Here is a 25738-nt window from a genome sequence, read left to right as displayed (position 1 = left end):
ACAGCCGGCTGAGGACTCTCGGTTTGGGGAAAATCCCTTGCAGCCGACATGAGCCCCGAACAGAGCATTTAATATCCCGTGATGGCATTTCGGTCTTCGTCAGCCGTCCGCGGTGTCGAGCTCCACGAGCCTCACGTTAACATCTCAGTTTGCACGTCAAAGGAGCAGGAAAGTAAAACCTCAGCTGCAGGGGAGACGGAGGAAGGGAAGGTTCGGGGAAGCTTTGGTGGAGGTTCGATGAACGGGGAGAAGCGGAGAAGGCAGTCGGGGGGTGGAGGTGGTGTGTGTGTGTGTGTGTGTGGGGGGGGGGTGGGGGGGGGGGTAGAGCAGACACAGAGGGCCTTTGTGTTTGTGTATCGGCTGGAAATCACCAACAACACCGCGGCCTCCGCCCTCCCCTGTGTGTGTGACTGACATTTTCTTTTGAATAGCTATAGGGCACAGGGAGATAAGAAACTGCTGCTCAAAACCACAGGACAAGCCGCAGACACGACCAAATGTCTACCGCCATAAATAACAGTGTTTCCATGGCAACACCAGCCCACCCTGCATCCCTCCATCACTGCGTGAGCATGAGCTGAACGAGTCAACTTCTCAGGGTCCTACATCGTATTTTGGTCCTTAAACGGTTCAACCTTAACGTCAAAATGAAGATTATAACCTGTGGCTGTATACACGGAAAAATAATGGTGCTAACTGGAACCAAAAATGGTTCTTTGGAGAGATGCCATAGAAGAAAGTTCTTTGTGGACCCCGCAGGTTCAGTAAAGAAACTTTTTTCAAATGGTTCTTGTAGTAATTTTTCAGAATAAAAGGTTCTCTGATTGATTGTGTGCAGGTCGAAAACCAACATGAACATGTTGTTGGACATTCCTCGACGTTCCTTTTTTCCTTCATTGGGTTCCAGACGAGGCATTTCTCCCTGTTTTCTGATGGTTTATAGAGCGAGACATTCACTGAGGAAATAATCTGCACATTAATCCACAAGGAAAAGAAACGTTAGCTGCTGCCACCACCAAATTACTCCAGTAAACATGAAGAACCTTTAAAGAACCACATGAAGTGTGTGAAGAACCAGCCCCTGAAAAAAGAGGTTCTCCAGCTGGTGATGGTTCTTTGTAAAAACAGAGAGCATTTTGAAGAACCATCTAAGAACCATCTAAGAACCAGTATTTTTCTGAGAGTGTGTGTTAATATCCTACATTAAAAAAAAGAAAAGCATCAAAATATAAACAGAATCTTATTATCTTATTATCTTAGACTTATTTCAGTCGATTGTTCATTGTCGCCAAGTTACAGGGGAGTGGGGTTTGTAAAAAGAAAGAGAGAGAAATGAAAAAGTAAAGTATGAAGATGTGGAAATACATCCTAATAAATCCTAATTAATTACACACCAACACTGAATCAATTTGACGCTTTAAAGGCACAACAACTGCACGGCCAATGAACGTTTGGTTAGAAAATCCAACATTTGCCCGATTTTAACGTGACTTCCGGCACAAGCCAATGAATACAAACACAGATACAGTTATTGTATGTTAGGGTTGAACAAATACAGAAACAGATAAAAACAAACCAAAAGTCCTATTTTCCTTGTTCCTTTGTTCCCTCAGTGTATTTCTGTAAACTGAACCAGCCCCATGTTCCCTTAATCCCGTGTTCCCTGGACATAAAGAGAACAATTTCCATCCATATCTGTGTTACGTTAACAGAAATGCATAATGTGATGGTATGTGGCCACTGAATAGCTGAGGTGTCTGAAACTGTGCTTGAAGATGATGTTTGAAGAAACACCCCGAGGGAACATGCGATCGTGGGAACTGACAGCTGGACGTTTAAGACCGCGAAGAGCTTTAAGCGTCTTTTTAGAGACCGTTTTAGGGGCTCAACATTCTTCCTAACGGCTTCCCGGCTGCAGGTGTAATTTATATGACTGATTACAGGGGAAACTACAGTGAGAGATATTTGTTAAGGCACGGCCCAGGTGAGTGCGGCTCCTTAACCTGCAGCTCCTTATTGATCGCCGCCGTTTTGATTTATGGATGCGAACGGTGCGGCGCCTCGCAAAAACGCTGGACGGCGTTCATTTGGACCCGGAGGAACGGGGATAAGAGATAAATGAAGGCGAGGCAAGACTTCCAGCTTTAATAACCGGGTCTAGTCCCACGCATGCCATCCCAAATCCCCCCTCGCCCCATCCCGTCCCATCCCGCCCCGTCCCGCTCTTCTCCACATTTCCTCTCCTGTTTTCCGGCCTTCAATCTGAGCTTTGTCCTCCCTGTTGCTTTTGTCTTTGTCTGCACACACACACACACACACACGTGCATGGGGTGAAAAGGAAAAAAATGTATGTGCCACACTGTACACACACACACACCAACACACACAGAAAATGTAGAGGATCAAAGGACGTGAAGAGCCAAATGCTCCCGGGGGGGGGCGAGACGGGATCAAAACAGGAGGAGACTCCAGGAGAGCTTTAATGTCTTCCCCCCTCTCCCTCTCTCTCTTTCTCTCTCTCTCTCTCTCTCTCGTCTTTCTTTCTGTCCTTAGGTTAAAGACTCACGTGCAAAGACACATGGAGGGACACGCAACTCATTTTCATTTTTAGCAACTTGGAGTTTTAGGCCACAACCACGCAACGGCAATTTAATTTTGTTTTTTCCCCAGATCTTTTTGGGAAATCATATCTTTTTCCTTCTTTCTGTTTTGGATTCCTGTCCTCATCAAAACTCCTCAAACTCCTCCATTAACCCCTATGACCACGTGACTCATTTCTTCCAACACTTTAACAGACTTGTGTGTGTGAATTTTATCTTATGCGACTATACGAATGATGTGAATTTCATGTTTTTGCAGCATTTATATCACTGATCATTTTCTTGCAATTTAATTTTAAATATACTGTGTGCTCCTTGTAGGTTTTTTTTTTTTGCTACTTTTCCAGTAACTTTATTTTTTATTTATTGCAAAATTGATGTAAATTGTTGGATAACTTTCTGGTAATTGTCTTGTAACGTCCTACCGGTTTCTTGCTGGCCATTGGCTCGTTCTTATTTCGTGCTAATCTGCCCTTTTCCACAAGAAACCAAGTAAATTTCCTGCAGTTTCAGAAGGTTAAACACTTGTGGAAGTTGTTGATCTAAAAAAAAAAAGGCTGACTCATGACAGTGGGTGAACTCTTTATTAACTTTATGAACTTTAACAAATTATCGGTAGAATAAAGTGCGGTGGACGGAGGGGGCATGTCCGCCCTTTCCCCCCTTATCCTCTCCTATTCTTTCTTTTTTCTTCCTCCTCTTCTTCTTCTTCTTTTGTTTTTTTTCCTTTCCTGTCCTGCTGGGTGTGAAACAGCTCCATCCCCTCTTCCTTCCTTCCTTCCTTCCACCCAGACACAGACTTTTTACATTTTTTTTTTTTTACTCTGCCTATTATTTCTCCCTTCCATCATCCGCTCCCATGGTGAAAGATCACACATGTAATTTGAGTGTCATCACCATCTTCATCATCACCACATCGTCTTTCATCCTCCCGCGCCAACTTCATCATCATCACCATCATCGTCGCTGTCTGGTCCTTTCACTCCCACATTTTTACCTCTCTTTTTCCTACAACCATAGATTCATTAAGTACAGTGTGTGTGTATGTGTGTGTGTGTGTGTGTGTGTGACTGTGTGTGTACGTGCACCCTCCACAGGCGGCAAAACCGAGACTTATTTCACTAATAAGCTCCAGGTGATGTTCCACGGCTAGAAGCGGTTCCTTTTTGTTCTCCTCTTTTTCTTCACCTCATTCATCATATTCTGCTCTCTCATCCGCCGTCGCTGTGTGTGTGTGTGTTTTCATTAACGCCGAGACCAAACCAGATGGGAAAAAAAAAACCTGTGCTCCTACTTTACACCAGAACATGTCAATTCTGTGTTTTGTTGTAAAAATGTAGAATACAATGAGAAATGCTGATATCTCGATGGCATAAAGAGAGCAGACAGTTAGCAGCTTCATGAGAATAGCTGGTTGGCCTGTGTGTGTGTGTGTGTGTGTGTGTTAATGTGTGTGGGTGTGTGTGTGCCCATGCATGATCAATGCCGTCAGCGTTGAAATTGCAGCACCGCACGTCACTGTGAAAGTCACGCAGCACCATATATCAAATGAGTGTGTATCCAAAAACGTATCAACAGATGCATTTCAGGGCCAGCGCTTTTCAGCATGTGTTTGCATCTGTGTTTGCATCTGTGTGTGTGTGTGTGTGTGTGCATATCTGATTCCCTTGGGTGTGTGCATGCATGTGTTTTGCTGCATGCTCATCTGCAGATGTTGTATGTGTCCTGTTGCGTGCCTTTGTGCTCATTTCTCAACAGATGTGAATCTCCCTGCCCAAAGCAAGAACTGACTCCCAGCTGGCAGAGATGGCTTGATTTAACCCTCCTTAATGCCTCTCAATACATGATTAGGTTTTTTTTTTTGCTTCATATTTCATGACTTTTCCTCATTTAATAGGGAAAAGTAGGTAAAAATAAAACGATATGCTGATGATGATGTGTTTTCAATGTCTGGACGCATTTTGTGCCTCGATTTGTCAGTTTGCAGACTCCAGACAAGTTACACGACAGATCAGTGATGCTGAGTCGACGTCAGACAAATTCACATGATTTTGATCAAAAACATGAGGAAAAGGGCAATTTTACTAATTAATTTTATTTAATTTTATTAAGCGACTTTGGGTATTCTTTGGGTATTAAGTGACTTTGGGTATCCTGAAAAGCGCTATACATATGTCATGTAATGTTATTAGTATTATTATTATTATTATTATTAATTTTTCAAACCAGCAGAACACTAACAAAAATTTTTGTGTAACAAAAATTAGCAAAAAATATAAGAAGATAATCTGGAAAATGGACGATTAATGGGCTAAAAAGGACTATTTAGGTCGTGAACAAGACACATAAAGTACCTGACACATAAACTTGGGTAACAATTTTTATTGTAATAATTTTCAAGTCAAATTGATCCTAACTGATAAAAAATGTAGATTTGAAGGCAACAGGAGGGTTAAGTGCCATTAGACCATAAAACTTTCCTTGCCTGGAGCTGAAAGATCAGCCAAACGGCTGAGTCAACAGTGGATTACTCATCCATCAACCCCGTTAAGCTGCTTTTTCTGATTGATTTGAATGGGTGGGATGTGTTGTGCAGGCTCACTTCATCACTGAGGGTTTAGCAGTTTTGTGCACAAACTACAACAGGAAGGTCAAACCACGTCCACTGAGCTTCTGTTTGCTGGAAAAAAAGACTGAAACGGCTCTGCACGAAGTAAAGAGTTAAACACAAGTTAACCTTAAAATTGTGGTGTCACATTTATTTGCACAGTTTCAGCATAAAGAGAGACCATTTCCACGGAAAAACCCCCTAGGCTCCAAGCATTTTTAGAAGGAAAAAGGCAGCACTCCTCTGCCCTGTTTCCTCATTTTTTAACTTTTATGCAATGGGGCTGACAAAAGAGTGTTGTTCGCAGATTCCCTCAGTTTGTGGCGACTGCAGAAAAGAAATGAGAGAGGAGAGGGAGAGTTTCATGCATTAACACCCAATAACTTCCAGTGAAACAACCACAGGGCTGTGACGTCACCCGGCAGCTCTGCAGTTTGGGTTTCAATGCCTTGCTCAAGGGCAGCTTGATGCTAGGAGCAGGGTAGTCTATCTTTCTTTAAATGAATTCAAATGCAAAAATGCTAGACAGTATTAAAACTGATGGGATTATGGGATGTGGACAACAATAGCTCAACATCAGACTCACATCTTATAACGAAGGGTTGAATGACTTTATGTGTAGATACTGACTTGGATACATGAACGTGCACTGTAAAATATTTATACTTGTTCTAGGAACAAGTATAAATATTCTGCCTCTCCAAACTTTAAACTTGAGCTATATGACTCCTGATTATTGAGGCTGTTTACATCTTGGTAGAGATGAAAAAAATCTCCATTTTAAGAAACTGTTTAATCTCTACAAATCTTGTCTGTCTTCAAACACGGTAAAATAAATAAATAAATAAATAAATAAATAAATAAAAAATCTGCCAGTGCCATGAGATAATCCCAAAAAAGCTCGGTCCTTTGTAAAACTCAGCAGTCTCAACACTCTTCAGAAGGATGACTCATTTGATTTAAAAGGCTTGTCTGCTTGGAGACAAAGCATAATGAGTGTGTTTCATTATTCCACTTGGTGCAAATTCTGGATACGAGTTCATGTCACGGTTGAGGTCAACTTCGGGACGAACTGCTTCATATGCATCCTTACATCCCAAATCTCCATCCCAACAGGTCAGTCAGCCTCATCCTCAGTGCTCAAATCCTGTTTTTGTTACAGTAAGTGAAAAGACGTTGAAGATAATCCCGCTTGTTTCCAGTGCAGTTTCACTTGTTTTAGGATTTTTTCAAATGTAAATGTGTTGAAACGAGGCAGAATGAGGCAGATCAGCCACTCGAACCAAGAAAATGACACGTGATTCAAGAAAATTCTGGAAACAAGTCGATTAACATTGGAAACAAGTGGGATTATCTCATCCCACTGGTAGATTTGTTTACCTTGTTGGAGGAAAAACAAGATTTAAACACTAAATTTTAACACTGACCACTGCATTATAAAGGCAGAAATAAGTGAGTTCTCCATCTTATATGCTGGACTTCTCTCAGTTTGTGTGTTTAACTTTGATACAAATTGGAAACAAGTGGGATTATCTCATCAGATGAGGATAAATGACTTGTTACGGTTGAGACTTGTTTCACAGGATTCTGTATTTCTATGTGTTTGTGCACGTTTAGATGTTGGTGTGAACATTTGTCAGTGACTGCATATGCATGACTGTATTTACCAACATAGGCCTGTGTGTGTGTATGTGTGTGTGTGTGTGTATGGTTAGTTTACATGTTACACTTCACTCATTTACACTTGATAGAAACTACTAGACGTTCTTTTTCCCGTCCAATGCAGACCTCGGAGGCATGGAGTAAAACTCTCTGATCATATCGTACAAGTGGAGCAGAGAGAGAGAGAGAGAGAGAGGGGCGAAAGACAGAGGGGTGTGTGTGTGTGTGTGTGTGTGTGTGTGTAGGCAATAGAACTGCGGGGGCTGATGATTTACTGCTGCAAGCAATCAGACATTCAGACAGTCTGAGAATGAGAGTAAAGTCCTCTTGGCTACGTCTGCAAAGGGATGACTTATATCAATGGAGTGATTGAGTATGTGTGTGTGTGTGTGTGTGTGTGTGTGTGTGTGTGTGTGTGTCTAAGCATGCACATGAACAGCAACCCAGTGCGAGTGAGTGAGCAGACTGCAGACCTGCACGTTCAAAGGAAAAAGAAACCTATGCTTTTATATGACCTATCAGTGATAATCATGTGCATTTCTGTGTGTGTGTGTGTGTGTGTGTGTGTGTGAGTGTGTGCGTATGAGCACATGCACACCTTCATAGCCAATGCGGGAAATAAAATCTTGGTAACAAACAAAGGTTATTAAAACAGAACTTGTCTGATCAGATCCCTCTACGCCATGCTGAGTAGTGCCAGGCTTTAAAAAAACAACAAAACAAAAAAAACAGCTGAAACAGATGGAGAAGCACCACAGGCAATAAAGCTGCCTGACACACACACACACACACACACACACACGATGGATGTTTTCCAAGCAAAGCAGAGGTTGAACACCAACCCCAACCTGAGTCAGGTAGTGTAGACAGTCTTTCAACACACCTGTGACACACTTTCTGGCGGCCATGTTGGAGGTCAGCAGATTGTTTTTATTAGGTCGTGACGTGGTGATTTATTCGGCCTTTTTCAAACGCAGGAACTTACCGGGGAACGCCGCCCCGCGTCGGTTCTGAAAGTGCTTCCAAGGTTTGTGTCCGCAGGTTTGTGTATTTGACGCTGGATGGGCGTGGCTGCTCCTGATGATTGACAGCTGCTCGCTCCTATAACCACACAAACACTTCATAGCTGCACCTGATTGGACCAACGCTTCACCAGTGGGCCATCCTAACTCTAACCCTAACCCTAACCCTTTCACACGTACCCTGAACCTCAGTCAAGGCGGGTTGTTCTTCAGGGTTTTGGCAGCTCAGTAACGGACGTGGGTCAGTGCCTTTTCACACGAAAACTCACAACCAAACTACCGAAATTGGAGATGGAGTGTGCGTGAGATATTGAGTATATTATTTCCTAACCTAACCCTCTACACCTAACCCTAACCTCATCCTAACCTTAACCTTTCTACTTTACACCTAAACCTAACCTCACCCTAACCCGGACCCGGACCAACATGGCGGCTCTTTTGGAAACTTTTTTTGGAGTCTTGTTAGATTGACGGTGGTTTGTCTAAAAGTTTCTCCTGAGTTTTCCCGAGACAACCAGTCGCACCGGACACCCCTAATTTACATAAAGTAGCCTAAACCTCAACTTTATGCAAATGAGGAGACGCCAACGTGACGCCCCGTCTCTTGAGATGCAACGGGATGCTACCAAAATGCACTGCACGGCTGCTGACATTGACAATAAATGGGAAGTGCGGTGGACATGTACCATTACAGGTTAAGCTCCTGGCGCCTGATTTAGTCCCTGCTCAGGAGGTGAGAATAAAAATCTGAGTTGCAGGAACTTTTGGGACGAGCCGGCAGTACGGTGACCAGAGTTTTGGCTTAGCTTTCTCATGCACGTCACATTTCTGCTCTGTTATTTATCTGGTTGGCTTCCAGCTGGCGGATCTTTGAAATGTGTTTTTATGCTTGTCAGTGGTTATGATAAACAGGGTGTGTGTGGTGTGTGTGTGTGTGAGAGAAGCCAAAAGCTTGTGACAACCAAACAATTACGCACAAGGATCCCGAGGTCGACCTCAGGACCAGCATTCATTTGTTCATTTGCTAATCACTTTTTTCTCATGTTTTTGAACAAAATCAAGTGAATTTTTCTGAGGTTGACCCAGCGTCACTTTTTTGTCGTGCGCCTCGTCTGAAGTCTGCAAACTGAGGATCTGTCTTGAACTATTCTGGTGGAAAACTTGACACTTCCCGCAACACAAACCCTGGTATACCCTGATTTACAAGCAGGAGAGGATTATCGTGATCTTGGGGTTAAAATGCCAGATCACAAGACGTCCCCTGGTGATACCGGACATTTCTCGAGACAAAGAATCAGATCAGCGGATTGTCCCCTGATCGTCTCCTGGGGACGTCTGGTCTCCTCAGTGTGGATCCACCTCAATTAACCAGATCAAAAAAATATCCAATAGAAAATCTGATTTATTCACTGGACTTTACCGGGTTGAAAAGGCCGGTGAAGGGACTGAATTTTCTCTAGTTACCTACCACGTTTTTTTTTTTTTTAGGCACATCTGAATTAGCTCACGTTGGTGGCAGCGAGTTACAACATTTTGCCAAGTTTTCCCTCCTGGCTAGCTCGGGTTTCTGTCACTAAATTTGGAAGCCAACCAATCTCACCAAACTGTTCTCTTTTTCTCAGAGCATCACTGAATGGATCTGCAGCCAGGCCACAACAGGCTAGCTCTGCGTTTGCGTCCCGGTTGTTCCGGTCTGAGCCACTTTGACGCTAATCCTCTGATGGACCTCCGTGGGAGACGGGAGGTTTGTGACGTGAATGCAAAGCCCCGGCGAGCCTCAGCTATTCATTTGCTTTGCTGCAATGTCAGGAAAAAAAAGTTGGAGACTGAAAAACAATTTTGTGTACTTTTGTGTAATTTCCATCTTAAATAAGACAACCTCACCCATCTGGTCGTCAAAGCCGGACAAAAGAGAAAGCGGGAGTTGTTTTGGACTGAGGTCTGGTATTTGGGCTGGCTCATTGGCTCGCATGTGCAAAAACAGATTCATGTGCAAAACCACAGGTTGGCGCACGAACAGGCGCTGCAGATGAGGCTGATAGCAGGTTCAGGCTGTTGGTGTGCAAATGCAAAGGCACGCAAATACCATACACAATACATGCTGTACACACATGCACGCAAACACCCACACAGATCAGAGACTTTTTAACTGAAAGGTATTTTAACTAAAAGATATTTAACTGGGACATTTCGCATGGTCATCGGTCCTTTTTCAGTTGAACGATTTGTCCTTTGCGATATTCAAGAGATCAGGAACAAAATGTTTCTCATGTAGGAAGAAAATCTGGTCTGTAGATGTGTGCCACAAACCAAAATGACAAAATGACCGGTTGTCTCATAAGAACAGCTGCATCATGCAACATTATGCGAAGTGTAATTTAATCACAAGGTAAAGATCCTTATGTGCACAGTTATGTTGAAGAGCATTCATTTTAGCCACGGAGACGAGCAGGTTTAAGGTCTTTTTTTGTTTGTTTTACTGCCCTGTCTACCAGGATGTACGGAATGCACTTTTTAATCAAATGTCCTCCATTTATGCAGATTTTTCTTGGCTGAATCATTATGAAAAACAAGTTACGCTTCAGGAAGAAAACCTTTTTGTAGCAGGTGCAAGCCCGTACAGCGGTATGTAATTCTGTAATGAAATGAAATGTGATGAGACGCTCCGCACTCTGCAGCTGGACGCTTCGGTGTCCTGTAAACCCGTACAGGTCGGGTACTTATAGTGCATGATGCAGAAATAAAAAGAGATCGAATCGAATCACACACTCGCCGACACACTTCGTAACCCGGGCACTAAAACAGTCTGTCAAGTACAGATTCACGAAACATGCAGGTGCACGAGTTGACGGTTTAACGTCCACACACTGCACAGTGGGTCAGTGTCAGCGGTGTGTGTTTGAACCCATGCAGAACGTGGAACTGGGACGTCCCGAGGTCAAACCTGCCCCAGGACTTTTATCACTTTTATTATCTATTTATTTGTCTTTCTTAATCATTGCTATATTTACGTCTTAAATTATATTTCTTAGAGGGTTTTTTGCACACTTTCAGAAGAGGGCATGTGCTCTCTTTGTGCTAAAATAAAGGCTGAGTGAATGTCACCGATGGGGAAAAAAAAAATATTAGAGAAAGACTGACTGAAGGTGTGGGATGTAGAGATTCCCAAGGTGCACTGACTGGTTCTTCACTGCAAAAACCCAAAATCTTACCAAGAATATTTGTCTTATTTCAAGTCAAAATGTCTTATTTCTAGTCAAAATATTTCATTACACTTAAAATAAGACATGATCGCCTAAGAAATAACTTGTTTATAGACAATTTTCACTTGTTTCAAGCTAATTTTCACTTGAAACAAGTGAAAATTGTCTAAAAACAATTTACTTCTGAGGTGATCATGTCTTATTTTAAGTGTAATGAGATATTTTGACTAGAAATAAGACATATTCTTGGTATGATTTTGAGTTTTTGCAGTGTTTGTCCTTCATTTATTCATGTATTTCTTTAGTGATAGACTTGATTGGTGTTAGTGTTAGAATTTAGCTTTCGTTTTCTGCCTCCAGCTCTTTGGGAGTGAAGTTTTGTAGCTCGCTCCTGAACAGCATGTCGCGATTTTTCGTGAAAATTGCTCTGGCTGTCGGTTCTGTATACTTTACCATATGATGTGCGGGACATTTGGCGATGTTTGGTGATGATACGTTACTCCTCACTGCACTGGTTTGTCATGCAAAGTCTCAGATGACGTGTCTCCAACAGCCACGACCGCTGGGTTTCCCCCGTAGTTCCACTCGATCCATTACCTCCATGAAATTCTCATTAACCTCTGCCTCACTAGTGGGTGCATTTGTCATCGCTGCGTGGCCGAGCTTTATTCAAACCAGCAGGACTTTATTTTGAATACTAGTGGAGATCCTGAGGTTTCCAAAGAGCCCTAAACATGTCCCGATGAATTCCAGAGAAATGTGTATAAATCAATGCACAAGACATGAAGATATCTTCTCTGTTTGATGTGATGCTGCAGCCGTAAAACCACAGCATGTTGGCTTTGTACACGGAAAGCTTCTCAAAGTTTGATAGCCACATATGTACACAAATACTACGAACTGAAAAAGCACTGCGCGACTGAAATTCATCATTGAGCCATTTTAAAACATAAAAATGAGAGCGGTACTTGTATCGATCGGGGATTTAAGGCGCCCTCCTGACTGTTTTGTGAGAGTCTACTTTCCAACACACTCCATCTCTGTCGACAGTAACGCTCCAGTTCCCGTTCGGTAGTTCAAGACGTAGATATGATACATATGGCGCAAATAAAACGGTTTCTCCATTACGATGACGAATGTGCCCGGTGAGTTGCCCCCTGAGGCCCGATCCCTGCACATGTTTTGTTTGGTTCCAGGTTTCTCCGAGCGGGGCGGATTCCCATCCCGGGATCCATCTGCTCTGCAGCTTTGGGTCAGCGGAGCGGACGGGCCGCGCGGCGCCAAGAGCTCACGTCCAAACAGCTAAATATCTGTTTCCAGTATCTCTGAAATATAGACGGCTCTGTCTGTTATGGTCATATTTTGCAAAGCGAGGGGTTAAGCCGCCTCTATCCTCCAAAACGCACCGCAATTTGTTTTCGTTTGAGCTCTCGAACTCGGGGCAGGGGATCTCCGTTTGGAAGCAGACTTTCTGAATAAATTTTCCAGTTGGCTTTGCTTTAAAAAGACGAAATAATACAGTCAATAGCTCAATATGAAATAGTGTTCCTGCATGAGTGTGCACATATACGTGTGGATTTTATTACAGAATAACACCAGCATTTGGTAAATCTGGCACCTGCTCTTACAGTCTCACACTTGTTAATAATCTTAATAATTTACTGAGGCCATTCCTACTGTTAAGGCAATGATTTACAAAATACAAATATTTTGCAGCAGTGGTTTTCAAAGAGGTGTCACTGAGTTGCTACGCTTTGGTTTTAATCATCTAGAATTCTCTTTTTAATTCTAATTTAATTCTGATGATAATTTTAATTTAAGGGCAGACTATGCAGTTTGAAATGGGAGGTCGCCTCACCATGTTGTATGAAGAAAATAATATGACTAAGAAATACCTCAGGAGTTCAGGAAGAAATCTTTTACTCCATCATAACCCAAAATGTAAGAGCATTTCACTCTGTCGTATAAGTTTTTATGCGCATTTGACATCAAAACCTGAGATTTAAAGGCATTCAGAAGTGCTGTGTGAGGTTTTATCCCTCCTCCTCCTCCTCATCGTCTTTAATATCAGTAAACAAAGTGCGGCGCCCTCCCACGTCAAACCGCATAGCCTGCCTTGAAGATTATGTTTTAATCTCACCACTGTGAATCTTTAACACTGAACACAAACCAAAAAAATGTCTTGTCATGTCAGGCTCTCTTGGCGGCCTGTGGTTTAATGAAAGGGTCTGGAACATGACGAGGTTTGACAAGGATGTAATCACAAACCAGCGATCATCACGTCACATTTCTTTTTCCAGATTAAATACCGTGAGAGTATTCTGCAGAAAAAACCCTTCACTTATTGGGACAATCGGTGAATGAGGTGCTTGTTTTTTTTTTTTTTTCTTACCTTGGAGATGTAGGCCTTGATGCCCTCGGCCAGCTTGATGCAGGGCTCTCCAAACAGCTGGGCGAGCTGCTCTGGGATGTCCTGGTCTTTATCCAGCGCGTTCAGTAAACTCAGGCACTTCAGCTCCTCCGTCACTCCCTGGCTGCGCACCTGCAGGACCGACAACATGAGGCAACAGGTAAACAGGAGAGGCTTAGGGCTTCTTTACATCTGCAGTCTAGAAAAATGTCTGTACCGCTTAAATTTGGTTTATTATTATTGCACACAATAAAAAAACAGCAATGCATAATACAAAAAGTATGCATAATACAAGCAGAAGATAGAGATTAGGAAAAAATGCAGGAAGAGCCAAAAAACACCTAATAAGGGCTTGTCTCTGCTAAAATGAGACACACAACATAAATGCAAATGCAAACGAATATATCCCAAAAATCTACCAGGAAAGGTGACTTTATTCCCAGTGCAGTGAATAAACTATATACAGTGAGAGCGGTTATGATACTGCATTGCTTGGATGGTGCAAAAAGGAAAGTATGGTTAGCTTCTTAAACGAGTTTAGACTGGTGGGGTTTCGAATGTGATGTGGAGATGGAAAACGGAAAATTTGGGAAAAGTTGTCCTGAGGAAGGCGGGGTGGAGATTATTGGCTGACCTTGTATCATACGTATGGACATGGGCGCAAATTTAGGGGGGGTCAGGGGGTACAAGTCCCCCCCAATATTTATAAAAGATAGTTAGATATTTATAAAATTTATAATAGATATTTGTAAAAATAAGATTTTCCTAGAAAAACTGATGCATAAAAATGGTAAATGGGTGCATTAAAATCCACCAGAATGCAGGAAATTAAATGTAAGATGCTCAACCCCCCCCACAACCCCCCAATGTCTAAGGGAAATTTGCACCCTTGCGTATGGATTCAGGAATGATTGGATGGGTGGAACGATAAATTTATAAAAGGTTTGCTTTAAATCGCCAAAATTTTTTTATTTTTTTGTCGTTGATCCTTTTTGAAAAGTCCATCTGGAGTTTTGACACCAAACAAAACCATCAAAAGTTCACAAAATCCAGACCACAAGACTGCACATCTGAAAGCCACCTGAAAATTCATCGCTCCATATTGGGAAATCACTTTAATCTTGCGAGCTGATGACATGATTGCTGATCAAAACAAACAAGTCGGCGGTTATTTTGTTTGGTGAAGTTTCAGGCCTTTAGAACTCACGTCCAGGTTGTCTGTTTCAGTTTCTGTAGCTTTAAACATCCCAAAAAAAAAATGACATCTGAACTGTTGAAATACAGCCGATATCACTTTATCAGTTCGGGAAGGGAATCTAGTTTTATTTGATGGCTGGTGGTTGAATTTTGAAAAATCTGAAATTTCGACCTATGGATGCAGCGTGAGATCATCATGCTGCATCCGTGGCTGTAAGGTTGAAACACTTTAAAAAAATTGCGTCACCATCCTTTGACAGCTTGTTTTGTTTTGATTATTTTTTTTTTCCCCCTGATGTTGGAAAGTGAAAGCGTGATGATAAACAGTTGTGTCAGTCAAACGTCCGCTCTGATAAAAGCGGTGCCAGATTTCAAGCTTATAAACTCCAACAGTTACACAATCCAGTCCAACAACTGCATATAAAAAGATGCAGAAAACATGCCTTGTGTGTGAGTGTGTGTGTGTGTGATGAAAGCAACGAATGCACAACCTGAAACCCAATGAAACTTTTTTTTTTTTTTTTTTTTTTTTTGGCTTCTTTGGCACACACGGACGGTGGATCGAGCCGCTGAAATACAATTCCTTACGTAACAACACAATGGACTTTACTGAACGGTTTCGCCTGGAGTAAACCTGAGAACGCACACACACACACACACACACACACACACACAGAGAAATATCTAATAAGAGACAATTAGATTAATGATTCCTGTGGGGCAGAGGGGAAATTGTTCCTTTTTGCTGTCGCTACACCTTCTGTTTCTTAACCCCGCCGCTGATCCCCGGTAGTGATTTCCATCTGAGGTAAGAAGGGTTTGCGTGTAATTTTGGGTTGCAGAGGTCAAACAGGCCGCTTTCATGAGCTGGAATGCAGAGTGTGTGTGTGTGTGTGTGTGTGGGCGTACCCTCCGGGGAGGTTGCAGGCGTCACGGTCCGAAAGCCCTACTAATGATTCTATAACAACCCCTGATGGAGAAAGGCAGATTAGAGCCCTGCACCGCCATTACGCCAAATTAATCACATTTTTTTTTCCGCAGAAAAGTGACCAAAATTTTATTAAATCACCTCCGCTTTTTTAACAAATTACCGACTCTTTTGTTTCTGTCTGCTTTCCGTTTTTGTTTTGTCCTCTGTGCGCTCACACTTCTCCCTGTCATCCCGGTTTCATTTCCTCTCTCTGTCGGCCTCTTTTCTTTCCTCGAAGCCGCGCGGTTCATGTTGATGCATGAGTGGATCTCCTTGTTCCCACTGAAGATAGTGTGTGTGTGTGCTGGTGTGTGTGTGTGTGCGTGAATGTTGTAAATTGGTTCAAACAGAGGGGGAAGCATCGGGGGAGTCTTACGGGAAATGCTCGGTCCTTTGTAAAACCCAGCAGTCTCAACACTCTTCAGAAGGATGACTCATTTGATTTAAATGGCTTGTCTGCTTGGAGACAAAGCATAAATGAGTGTGTCTCATTATTCCACTTGGTGCAAATTCCGGATACGAGTTCATGTCACGGTCATGTGCATCCTTGCATCCCAAATCTCCATCCCAGCAGGTCACTCAGCCTCATCCTCGGTGCTCAAATCTCGTTTTTCTTGAAATAAGTGAAAAGACGCTGAGATAATCCCACTTGTTTCCAGTGCAGTTTCACTTGTTTTAGGAATTTTTCAAGTGTAAATACATTGAAACAAGGCAGAATGAGGCAGATCAGCCCACTAGGACCAAGAAAATAACACGATTCAAGAAAATTCTGGAAACACGATTGGAAACAAGTGGGAATATCTGTTAAAACCTTGTTTTTCTTAAAGTAAGTGAGAAGCAGATGAGATAATCTCGTTTGTTTCCAGTGCAGTTTCACTTGTTTGCATTTTTCTGGCCAGGAACAGGTAAGTATAAATCTGTTGAAACAAGGCAGAATAAGGCAAGAAAATGACACTTGATTCAAGGAAAAATTAGAGCTGGAAACAGGTGGGATTATCTCATCCCACTGGCGGATTTTTGACCTTGTTTGCAGAAAAACAAGATTTGAACACTGAAGATGAAACCAAATGACTTGGTCACATGGAGGTTTGGTTTTTTGTGCACGTGGCAGCTTTGCATGTTGGCTGCCCAGAATGACAGCGACAGGTAAATTCCCGCTCCAGTAACCAGAAATCATGCGAGGCGACATCAACCAGCAGCTCGCTGGTCTGACAGGTCGGGCCGCTTCATGCCGAAGGAAACCAAACACACGTGAGGGGAAAACGTCGCATGTCGTGTAAACCAGTTCTTCTGCTTGCACGTCATTTAGCCTCAGTTTTCAAATCTTGTTTTCCTTCAAACTGGGTTACAAAATCTGCCAGTGGGATGAGATAATCCCACTTGTTTCCGATGCTGATCAACTTGATTCCATCATTTTCTTGACTTAAGTGTCATTCTCTTGATCCTATAGGGCTGATCTGCCTTATTCTGCTTTGGTTCATCAGATTTACTCTTGTTCCCAGAAAACAAAACAAATCTGAAACTGGGATTATCCTGGGATTATCTCACCTAAATGACTTAAAACTGATAAAGCAGCATTGAGCAGCACAATTAGTGGGGATGGGTCACTTTTCTCTGCCGTCCTGTTTCATCATTTCGGCTGATGTGATGAGGTGTGTTTGCACATACAACACACATGCACATTTTACTTTTTACCTAGCATGTGTTTTAACTCGCTGCTTTAAAGCTATTTGCATGAATATTTGTTGACATATCTCACTTTGAAACAAAATTCTTCCATTTTTTTTCAGAATCGCTTCGAGGAAAAAACGAGGACAGGGAAGCACGTTTAGCGTGAGATCATCTGCATACGATCAGGCCGGATTCTGGTAATAAAAAGTGCTGACAGTGCAGAGTCTGGGCAGAGACGCAGCTTGGCGTGTGATGACAGACACTGTTTGGGAGAACTGTTGGCTGGTTTCACACTCGAGTGGGCGTGAGCACAACACACGAAGCGAAAGGAGGTTATGTATCTTACTGGCGCCTCTGCCAAAACACACTCCCTGCTCAGTGGTTGTGCTTGATGGATTGATTGTCATTAAGGGTGTGTGAGGGAGAGAGAGAGAGAGTGCCAGTGTGTGTGTGTGTGTGTGTGTGTGTGTGTGTGTGTGTGTGTGTGTGTGTGAGCATTGTCCACTTTGAGCGTGTGTGTGTGTGTGTGTGTGTGTGTGTGTGTCCATTAAGTTTTGACAAGGCCGGTAGGGAGTGTTTGATCTACTATGGGAAAGAGTCCCATCCATTTCAGTGAGCAGATAAAGCCGGCACACTTCACTGCACCGAGCTGAAAACGAGATTAGGGGAAGCTCTTCTGCTCCATTTGCTGTTTGGAGACAAAGTGTGACGCCGACCTGAGCCGTGCATTTTCACTTTTCCAAAATGACGATATCCTTTATTTTTCCCCGACAATGTCAGAACGAAAACCACAAAGGCATCTTTTAAGTGCAGTGCAAAAAAAGAACCAAAAAAAAAAACACTTATCCTCATCTTCAGTGGTAAAATCTTATATTTCTTCAAATAAGGTAAAAATCTGCCAGTGGGATGGGATAATCTCACTTGTTTCCAATGCAGTTTCACTTTTTTCAGGATTTTTTTTTTTTCTGGGAACAAGTATAATGTGTTGAAACGAGGCAGAATGAGGTAGATCAGCCACTAGGATAAAAAAAAATGACACTTGATTCAAGAAAATTCTGGAAACAAGTTGATTAACGTTGGAAACAAGTGGGATTATCTCATCCCACTGGCAGATTTTTGACCATGTTTTAATACAAAACAGGATTTGAAAACTTTTTTAACACTGACCACTGCATTGTAAAGGCAGAAAGAAGTGAATGCACCATCTTATATGCTGGATTTCTCTCAGTTTGTGTGTTTAACTTTGATACAAATTGGAAACAAGTGGGATTATCTCATCAGATGAGGATAAATGACTTGTTATGGTTGAGACTTGTTTCACAGGATTCTCCATTCTGCATTTCTATCTCAGTTTGTGTGTTTAACATTCATACAAATTATTATTATGTCTTAGCCATCATTTTTCTTTACACATTTGACAATCTGACACAATCGGTATCTTTGAAAATGCCCGGATCTCACCCGGAATGTAAAACAAAGTTCTGTCCAAACCATCAAAACGTTAATAAATCATAAAACACACTTATTTGTCTATCCATTGAAAAGAAACGCCTTGGTCAGATGTGCTGGAGAGGTGCTGCATCTGTAAATATGTGCGAAGAAAAAAATGATTTCACTGGTCAACTTTAAGCATTAGCACATAATATTCAGTGGAAAAAAAATCAGGCAGCGTAAAGGTGATAATTTTATATAAAGTGCAAATTTATTAAAGTTCATTTTCAGATTTGCTAGGGCTTTCCTTAACAGCGGCGTTGTTGTAGTAATGGCTCTTTTACACGCCACACTATTCACTTTGGTTTTTGGTCCTGGCTGTTTTTCAGCTCCACTGCTACCGGAGCCAAGCTACAGTTCCCTTTTTCCCCATTTTTTTTTTTCCAAATCTCATCTCACTCTCTGGAAGATCTTTTCCTTCCCTTTTTTTTTTTTTTTTTTTTTTATCTACTTCTGATCCTACCAAACCCCCCGAGCCAAACGCTGCAGATCCGTTTAACTGCTGTGGCTGTGCAGTTGTGTTAGTTTTAGTGTTGTGAGCGGTGTGTTTGTGTGTCAGTGTGGGTTTGCGGGTCTGTGATTTAGTCTGTGTGTGTGACAGACAGAGACAGAGCCTGAGGCTGAGGGAGACAAGAAGTTTTTCTTTGTGAATCACTGAGTTTTTGTGTGTGTGTGCATGTGTGTGTGTCCTTTTTAAAGTCCCCTGTAAAATGCAAGGGAGACAATGCGAGCCCCTGCGAATCTCCTCCTAATATATTCCTCTTCCCAACGGCGTCTCTTTCGTTCCTGTTACACAACTCTCATTGCCGTTACATCTTCCTGTCATTGTCCCCGACGCCTTTCGAGTCCAATGAGCTGAAATAAATTCCTGGACCACAGCGCTCGAGATTTTATCTGCCGTTTGCTGTCCTGTGACAAATGTTTTTAGAGGGTTTTGATCAAATGTCAAGTTTGTTTTTTCACTGAGACAGCTGCTAGGCCAGCATGGGCATGCCTCCAGAGCCAGGAGCCTTAGGGCCATTTCTACCAACATTGTCCCAGATCCTCTTTTGGCAACAAATAGTGACAATTTACCACACCGGTACAGCAGGCCTTTAGCACCTATAATTAAACAAAAGAGGTGGCTGTTACTTTTTTTGTGTTTTGGGGAGTTTCCCTCTCAAACCACAAAATGCTGGGAGGTGATTAGTGCAATGAACCACCTCCTGTGACTCACTGCAGCTGACAGAAATGACTGGCTCTGTGATTGCACGTGCTATTTCAATATGAACTCTAAATGAATATGTGGTTATGGCATCCGTGTTCATGGTGGACGTTTTTAAAAATCTAAAACAGACAAACTGGAGTCTCCCTTCATACTCTGCTATTAAGAAATGTCCAAAGTATGAATCGGATTGCCAGGTCCAGGCCGTCCTGGGTGGACAGTGCCAATAAAGTCGGTCCAAAACAGAGCTGTTACACTGATGTTGATGTGATTTATCAACCACTGGCAGTCCAGCTACAATCTCAAACACACACAGAGCTACACAATGGCTAACTAACGCTACACAGAAATAATGTTTGGACCTCTCAAAGTGAAAAACACAGCACTAGGTACTGTGAACCTACTGTTGCATCTACATATTTACATCGTCCCATCAACCCATACTATTTTACCTTCAAATTTAAACACTTGAATAAAATAATATATTCAAGTTAGTGCCAATGACATTTCCTTTCCATCAATTTCTCCAATCTGTATGACCACATTTGTTCCCTCAACCCTCTAATACGACGTAAAGGACCATTTCTTGTACTCGATAGTTATTAGCTCACTCACTCGGGAGCTCAAAATACTAAAAATACTTGGTTAAGGTTAGGAAAAGGTTATTGATAAAGTTAGGGAAAGGTTTGTCGTAATGGTTAAGGTTTGGAAAAGGTTAAGGTTACACCACAGTTTCGTTACTTACAGGACCACTAGAGGGCGCTTAACTTTGAAATGTAACTACAGATTGTGATAAGCTGCCATGTGGTTTGTTTTCTCGCTGGAAGACGGTCTTTCAGATTTACCAGATGTAAAAAGTCTCCTCTCATGTTTGCTGTTGTGATTTCTCAGAGGAGACATGAGACAGAAAGAAGACTGTCCATTTCTCCTCCCGCAGGACGTCCGGCAGATCATGAACTTGTTGCTTTCGTCGACTAAAATCTCCAATTCTGCTGCTCTGGACTTTCTTTTCTCTGCTGAGCCTTTGTTGGCTAAGCGATGCTGATTCCTGACAGAAACACAAAGAGCAAAACCGCTGTTTACACTGCAGCGGCCAAGTGTACATGAGGACATTCGAGTGTGTGTTCGTCTTCATGCCGGTTCTTAGAAGACGGTTGGATGATTCGACCTCAGCCACAAACATTGTAAAACTCAGATTACTCAGTGTTTCTCAGTAACCGTGACCTTTAACCTCTGCGTCATTATTTGGCACTGCGAGGACCTCCTCAAGGCTCAGCTGAGAGCACTTTTCCCCAAATCCTGACTTTAAAAGCTCTAAGTAAAATTGCGAAACTGGTCCCACATCAGTAATCTTAAGTTGTTCCTTCAAAGGAGGAGTTATACCCCGAGGGTTCGACGTTAAAGGGCTGGACGTTAACAAGTCCAGTGAGCCGACAGGAGGTCAGATGCAATGGTTTCCACGGTAAAACCTCATGTTCCCTGCATGTTTTCACAAATCAACCAGTGTGTTTGTCTTAATTTCTGCTCTGTTTGTGTTGCACTTAGTGTTCAACAAAAGACTGAGTGGTTTCATTCCAAAAAAAAAAGAAAAAAGAAAAAGTTTTACGATGACTCATAACTTTGCCAGTGACCCAGAATCTGCCTCTCGTTCTTGTAAGAGGAGACTCTTCTCAAAAGGCAGAAATCTTATTCTGGAAAGCATTCAGCTCCTCATGCTGCTCCCAGGAGCGACGTATGTTCTCCATGTGCTGACATCATCGACTCGTCTTTCCACCGGTTCCTAAGGAAACGAGTCCGCCGGGCCTCCCTCAACACCCAAAAGCAGGCTAACACATGCTAAAAACATTTAGCAACACACAAGATATTATGTAAAACCTCCCTGGTGCTCTTTAAACTGGGTGCGTGTCTTTGTGAAAAAAAATAAATAATAAAAAAACCTGGATCAGATCAGATCAGTGAAGAGAAAAAAGGGGGCAGAAGGTGAGTGAGAATTCCCATCGCAGATGTTTGGTCATGACACTTCCACACCCTCGGCCAGCGGTGGAGACAATGGATCCAACAGAGCATGAAAACATCAGCTGGTGACCTTTACTCCTTTAGCACAGTGCTTCTCAAATGGGGGGCGCCCCTAGAGGTACGCTGGAGTACTGCAGAGGTTATGTGGGATCTTTCTTTAAATCAGAAAATATGAATCATGCATAATTCCTAAAATAAATTGCCTATGCACTTGCATATGCACTGGTATGAGAAATATTTCAAAGGGAGTATATTGGAGAACCAATGCTTTAGACAGTAAAGAGCTTTCCATTGACATTATACCCTTTAGCGGCCATATTTTTTTGTCCTGAGCTCCTGTGTAAGAACGGCTTCCTTCACCTACAGTGTGGCCTTCAACTTAATTGAAAAGTTACCCTGATAACACACTCGCATTGGCCGTCCATCTACCTGATGTCAAACTAACGGATGATGGTTGTATGTTGACGGTATGTAGTTGTATCATCAGCATATCGTCAAACATATCAATCAGATCAGATCAATTTCTGACGTCTTCGCTGGCCTACGTTGTTCCAAGATCGTCTTAAAGTCGGGCCTCGGCAGGAAAACGCCGACATCAGATGAAGGAAAGATGCTTTTTCCGATGTTAAAAGGCAGAGCTGGTGTTAGCAAGCATGTTAACATGGATATCATTGAGCTTGTAGGCGAGTTAAACTACAGCTTCGTCTCAGCAGAACTGTAGTTAGCATCTGGGCAGATTTACTAACTGGGAATTGATCGTTTTGCCACTTATCTGATTGATTTGATTTGTTTAGATGATATCAGCTTGTTAAATGACCAGTGCCTTGTTAACGTTCGCAAACTAGCCAACGTATTGTGGACTGCCAATTGGATCGAGGCCTCATTATTTCGAAACCCTAATAGTCCGATAAATGCCCCATTGGATGGAAAGCTCATTAGTCCAATAGCCTGTTATGCTGAAAACATACAGCCATTATTCCAGAACCCCAAACAGTCAGAAAAACATCTATTCTGTGCATTTGTTTAAACAGGGATTACCTCAGGTTAGGGACTGGGTGCATTTCTTGGCGGGAATACGAAACTCAGCATAACACCGGCAGTCATTGACCTGCAACAACTTCAACGTGTGTGTTTTCAGAGCTATGTACGTTTGTTTTCGGGATAACCGGCAGTGGGAATAATCGGCCTCCGGTCCAGTGTGGCATTTTTCAGACGACTGGCATTTCGGAATAATGTGCCATCGGACCAAGCGACTCTTGTTAAACTACAAATCTACATTTACCGTATCACAGTCACATGGGAAGGTCGAGGTTGGAGAGATTCCCACCAATACACCTGGCAAGGTAATGTTAGTCGGAAAACAAATACAGCTAACCTCATAATTCTTTACTTGTCTATACTGAAAGGTATTGAAACGTCAGAAAACTCTGATTTGTGACAGGCAGAGCCGGTTTGCTGGTTAACTCCGCCAGCAAAAAAGCAAAAAAGCAAAGAGTAGAACAGAATAGACGCATTCAAGTCCAGTCTCGGTGACACAGGGGCCGCTTTTCCAGTCAGCGTGTTATTTTAACTTTTTTTTATTTTAACTGTCATGATTTATGGCACGCTACCGTATTCCAATACAAGAGCTAAAACAGGATCATCTTCGACTGCCTGCTTTTGGAAATCATCACCGCTCCAACAAACCGCAGGAGGACAGACACACACACACACACACACACAAACACACACATGCATACATACAACAGAGTGATCCATGTGTCTTTCATCGTTCTTTAGCCATAAAATATGAAATCTATCATTACTGTCTATATTCAGTCGGACTGTCGGGGTCCAGGAGGGAGACATGAAGAGTGAGGGGAGGGTGTGTGTGTGTGTGTGTTTTGAAGAGGAGTGAACCACATACATCTATAAAGAGCAGCAGACAGACAGATAAGGAGAGAGAGAGAAGCCAAAGAAAGAAAGCGAGAGAGAGAGAGAGAGAGAGAGAGAGGAAGGGTCCCGGCTGACAGAGCTCCTGTGATTCTGGTCCCGACTCTCTCAGGAAGCAGCGAACAATGCTTCACTGTTCCCTCCCTGTGTGTGTGTGTGTGTGTGTGTGTGTGTGTGTGTGTGTTTGGCTGGCCCTCGCTGGACACCAAACACTGTAAAGAATATCTCAGAGGGCCACTTGGAACCCAAGCCACAACCGCACACGCGTGTATGTGTGTGTGTCTATGAGAGTGTGTGAGTGTGTGTGTGTGTGTGTGTGTGTGTGTGTGTACTGCCCAGGGAGTTCCTTGGCAGTCCCAAACTCTCATTTGAAGGGATTAGGAAGAGGAGAAAGCAGCCACGTAATTCAAATCCACAGGGCTAAAGGTCCGGACCAAGAAAGACGTGTGTGTGTGTGTGAGTGTGTGTGTGTGTGATGACCAGTAAAAGTGAGAGAGAGAGAGAGAGAGAGAGAGAGAGAGAGAGAAGGGGAGAGAAGATGAAGATTGCTTTTCAATAATCTTTCTTTACTTTGTGATGGAAAAGATGGAGAGTGAGATCAGGACTCACGGTGCCACTGTGTGTAAATCACACCACATACACACACACACACACACACACACACACACACACACACACACACACACACCGGGAGAGACACACAAGTGCGGTAACCACACCAAGTCATTGTCCCCACTATGCCAGGTATATATTCTTCACTTTGGCCCTCTGTCCACACCAACACACCTGATTCAACCACGAAAATCGGATATTTTTGATCACATCTTCCATCTGGATGAATTTTACAACAACGGAACGGAGAATTTCAAAAACTCCCGTGTGTGACAGTCATGCGGTCACACAGAGGCGGTAGCCAACATCCGAAATGACTTGTACTCGCTCGTTTTTCAAAAAGCACTTCGTTCCGTTTTGGGGCCATTTTCGTTTCTTGATTTCGATCCCGCTGGCGCTTCGTCCCGCCGAGTTTCTGTCCAAGATCCTGCAGCGGCGCCGATGTCAGCGGCAGAGACGCCATGCGGGTCCCGGGTCAGGGGCAAACACAGACCCAACCGAATTTTTGGGCGACTTTCCCCCGCTGAGTGCTGGATGTCGAGGAGAATTCATGGAGCCAGTGTGGCGGAACAACGGGAAATGCAATGCAACGGACACGACATTATTTTTCATTACTGATGAGCAGAAAATGTGGCCAAACGGAAAGCCAAATGTTCATTACATCATTTTACATGTCACTTCATCTGCATCCTCACAAGTAACGAGTTGGTTTTGCTTTGAGAGACTCAGAGTTGTCCAATTTGAAAGCAAGACACCTTGAAATCGTGTCCGTCCGGCTGTATTGCATTCCAGTAAAAGATCCCTGTGTGCCCAGTTGAGGGCTGGGATTCTCCCCCTGGCCTTAGAAACGGGTAGATTCAACTCCATTCCAGAGGAAGAGAGAACCTGTTCATTATGTAATTTAAAGGTGACAGAAGATGAAATGCATTTTGTGTTCCATTGTCCTCTGTATAATGAAGAGAGGCAGTTTCTTTTTCAAAAAATGCAGTATGTTAAACCCGAGTTGTTTTGGCTAAATGATGAAAGTAAACTAGAATGGTTATTCAGGGAGGATGTACGGGGTGACCCAAAAAAAAAAAAACGGGAACTTTTTAACAATCCAATAAAACCAAGAGTGATGGAAGAAAAATATTTTATTCA

General features: G+C 42.8%; 1 protein-coding gene across 1 annotated transcript in view; it reads right to left on the bottom strand.

The window, feature by feature from the left end:
- The window catches only part of tnfsf10l (TNF superfamily member 10, like), an 89264-nt gene that overhangs the window by 30007 nt on the left and 33519 nt on the right, over window positions 1–25738 (bottom strand). The window contains exon 2 of the mRNA XM_030076292.1: window positions 13488–13637. Within this exon, the coding sequence (XP_029932152.1) occupies window positions 13488–13637 (150 nt within the window). The remainder of the gene's footprint in view (window positions 1–13487; window positions 13638–25738) is intronic.

The sequence above is a fragment of the Myripristis murdjan genome, chromosome 18, assembly GCF_902150065.1.
Source record: "Myripristis murdjan chromosome 18, fMyrMur1.1, whole genome shotgun sequence".
Taxonomy (NCBI): Eukaryota; Metazoa; Chordata; class Actinopteri; order Holocentriformes; family Holocentridae; genus Myripristis; species Myripristis murdjan.
This window is presented reverse-complemented; position numbering and strand designations above follow the sequence as displayed.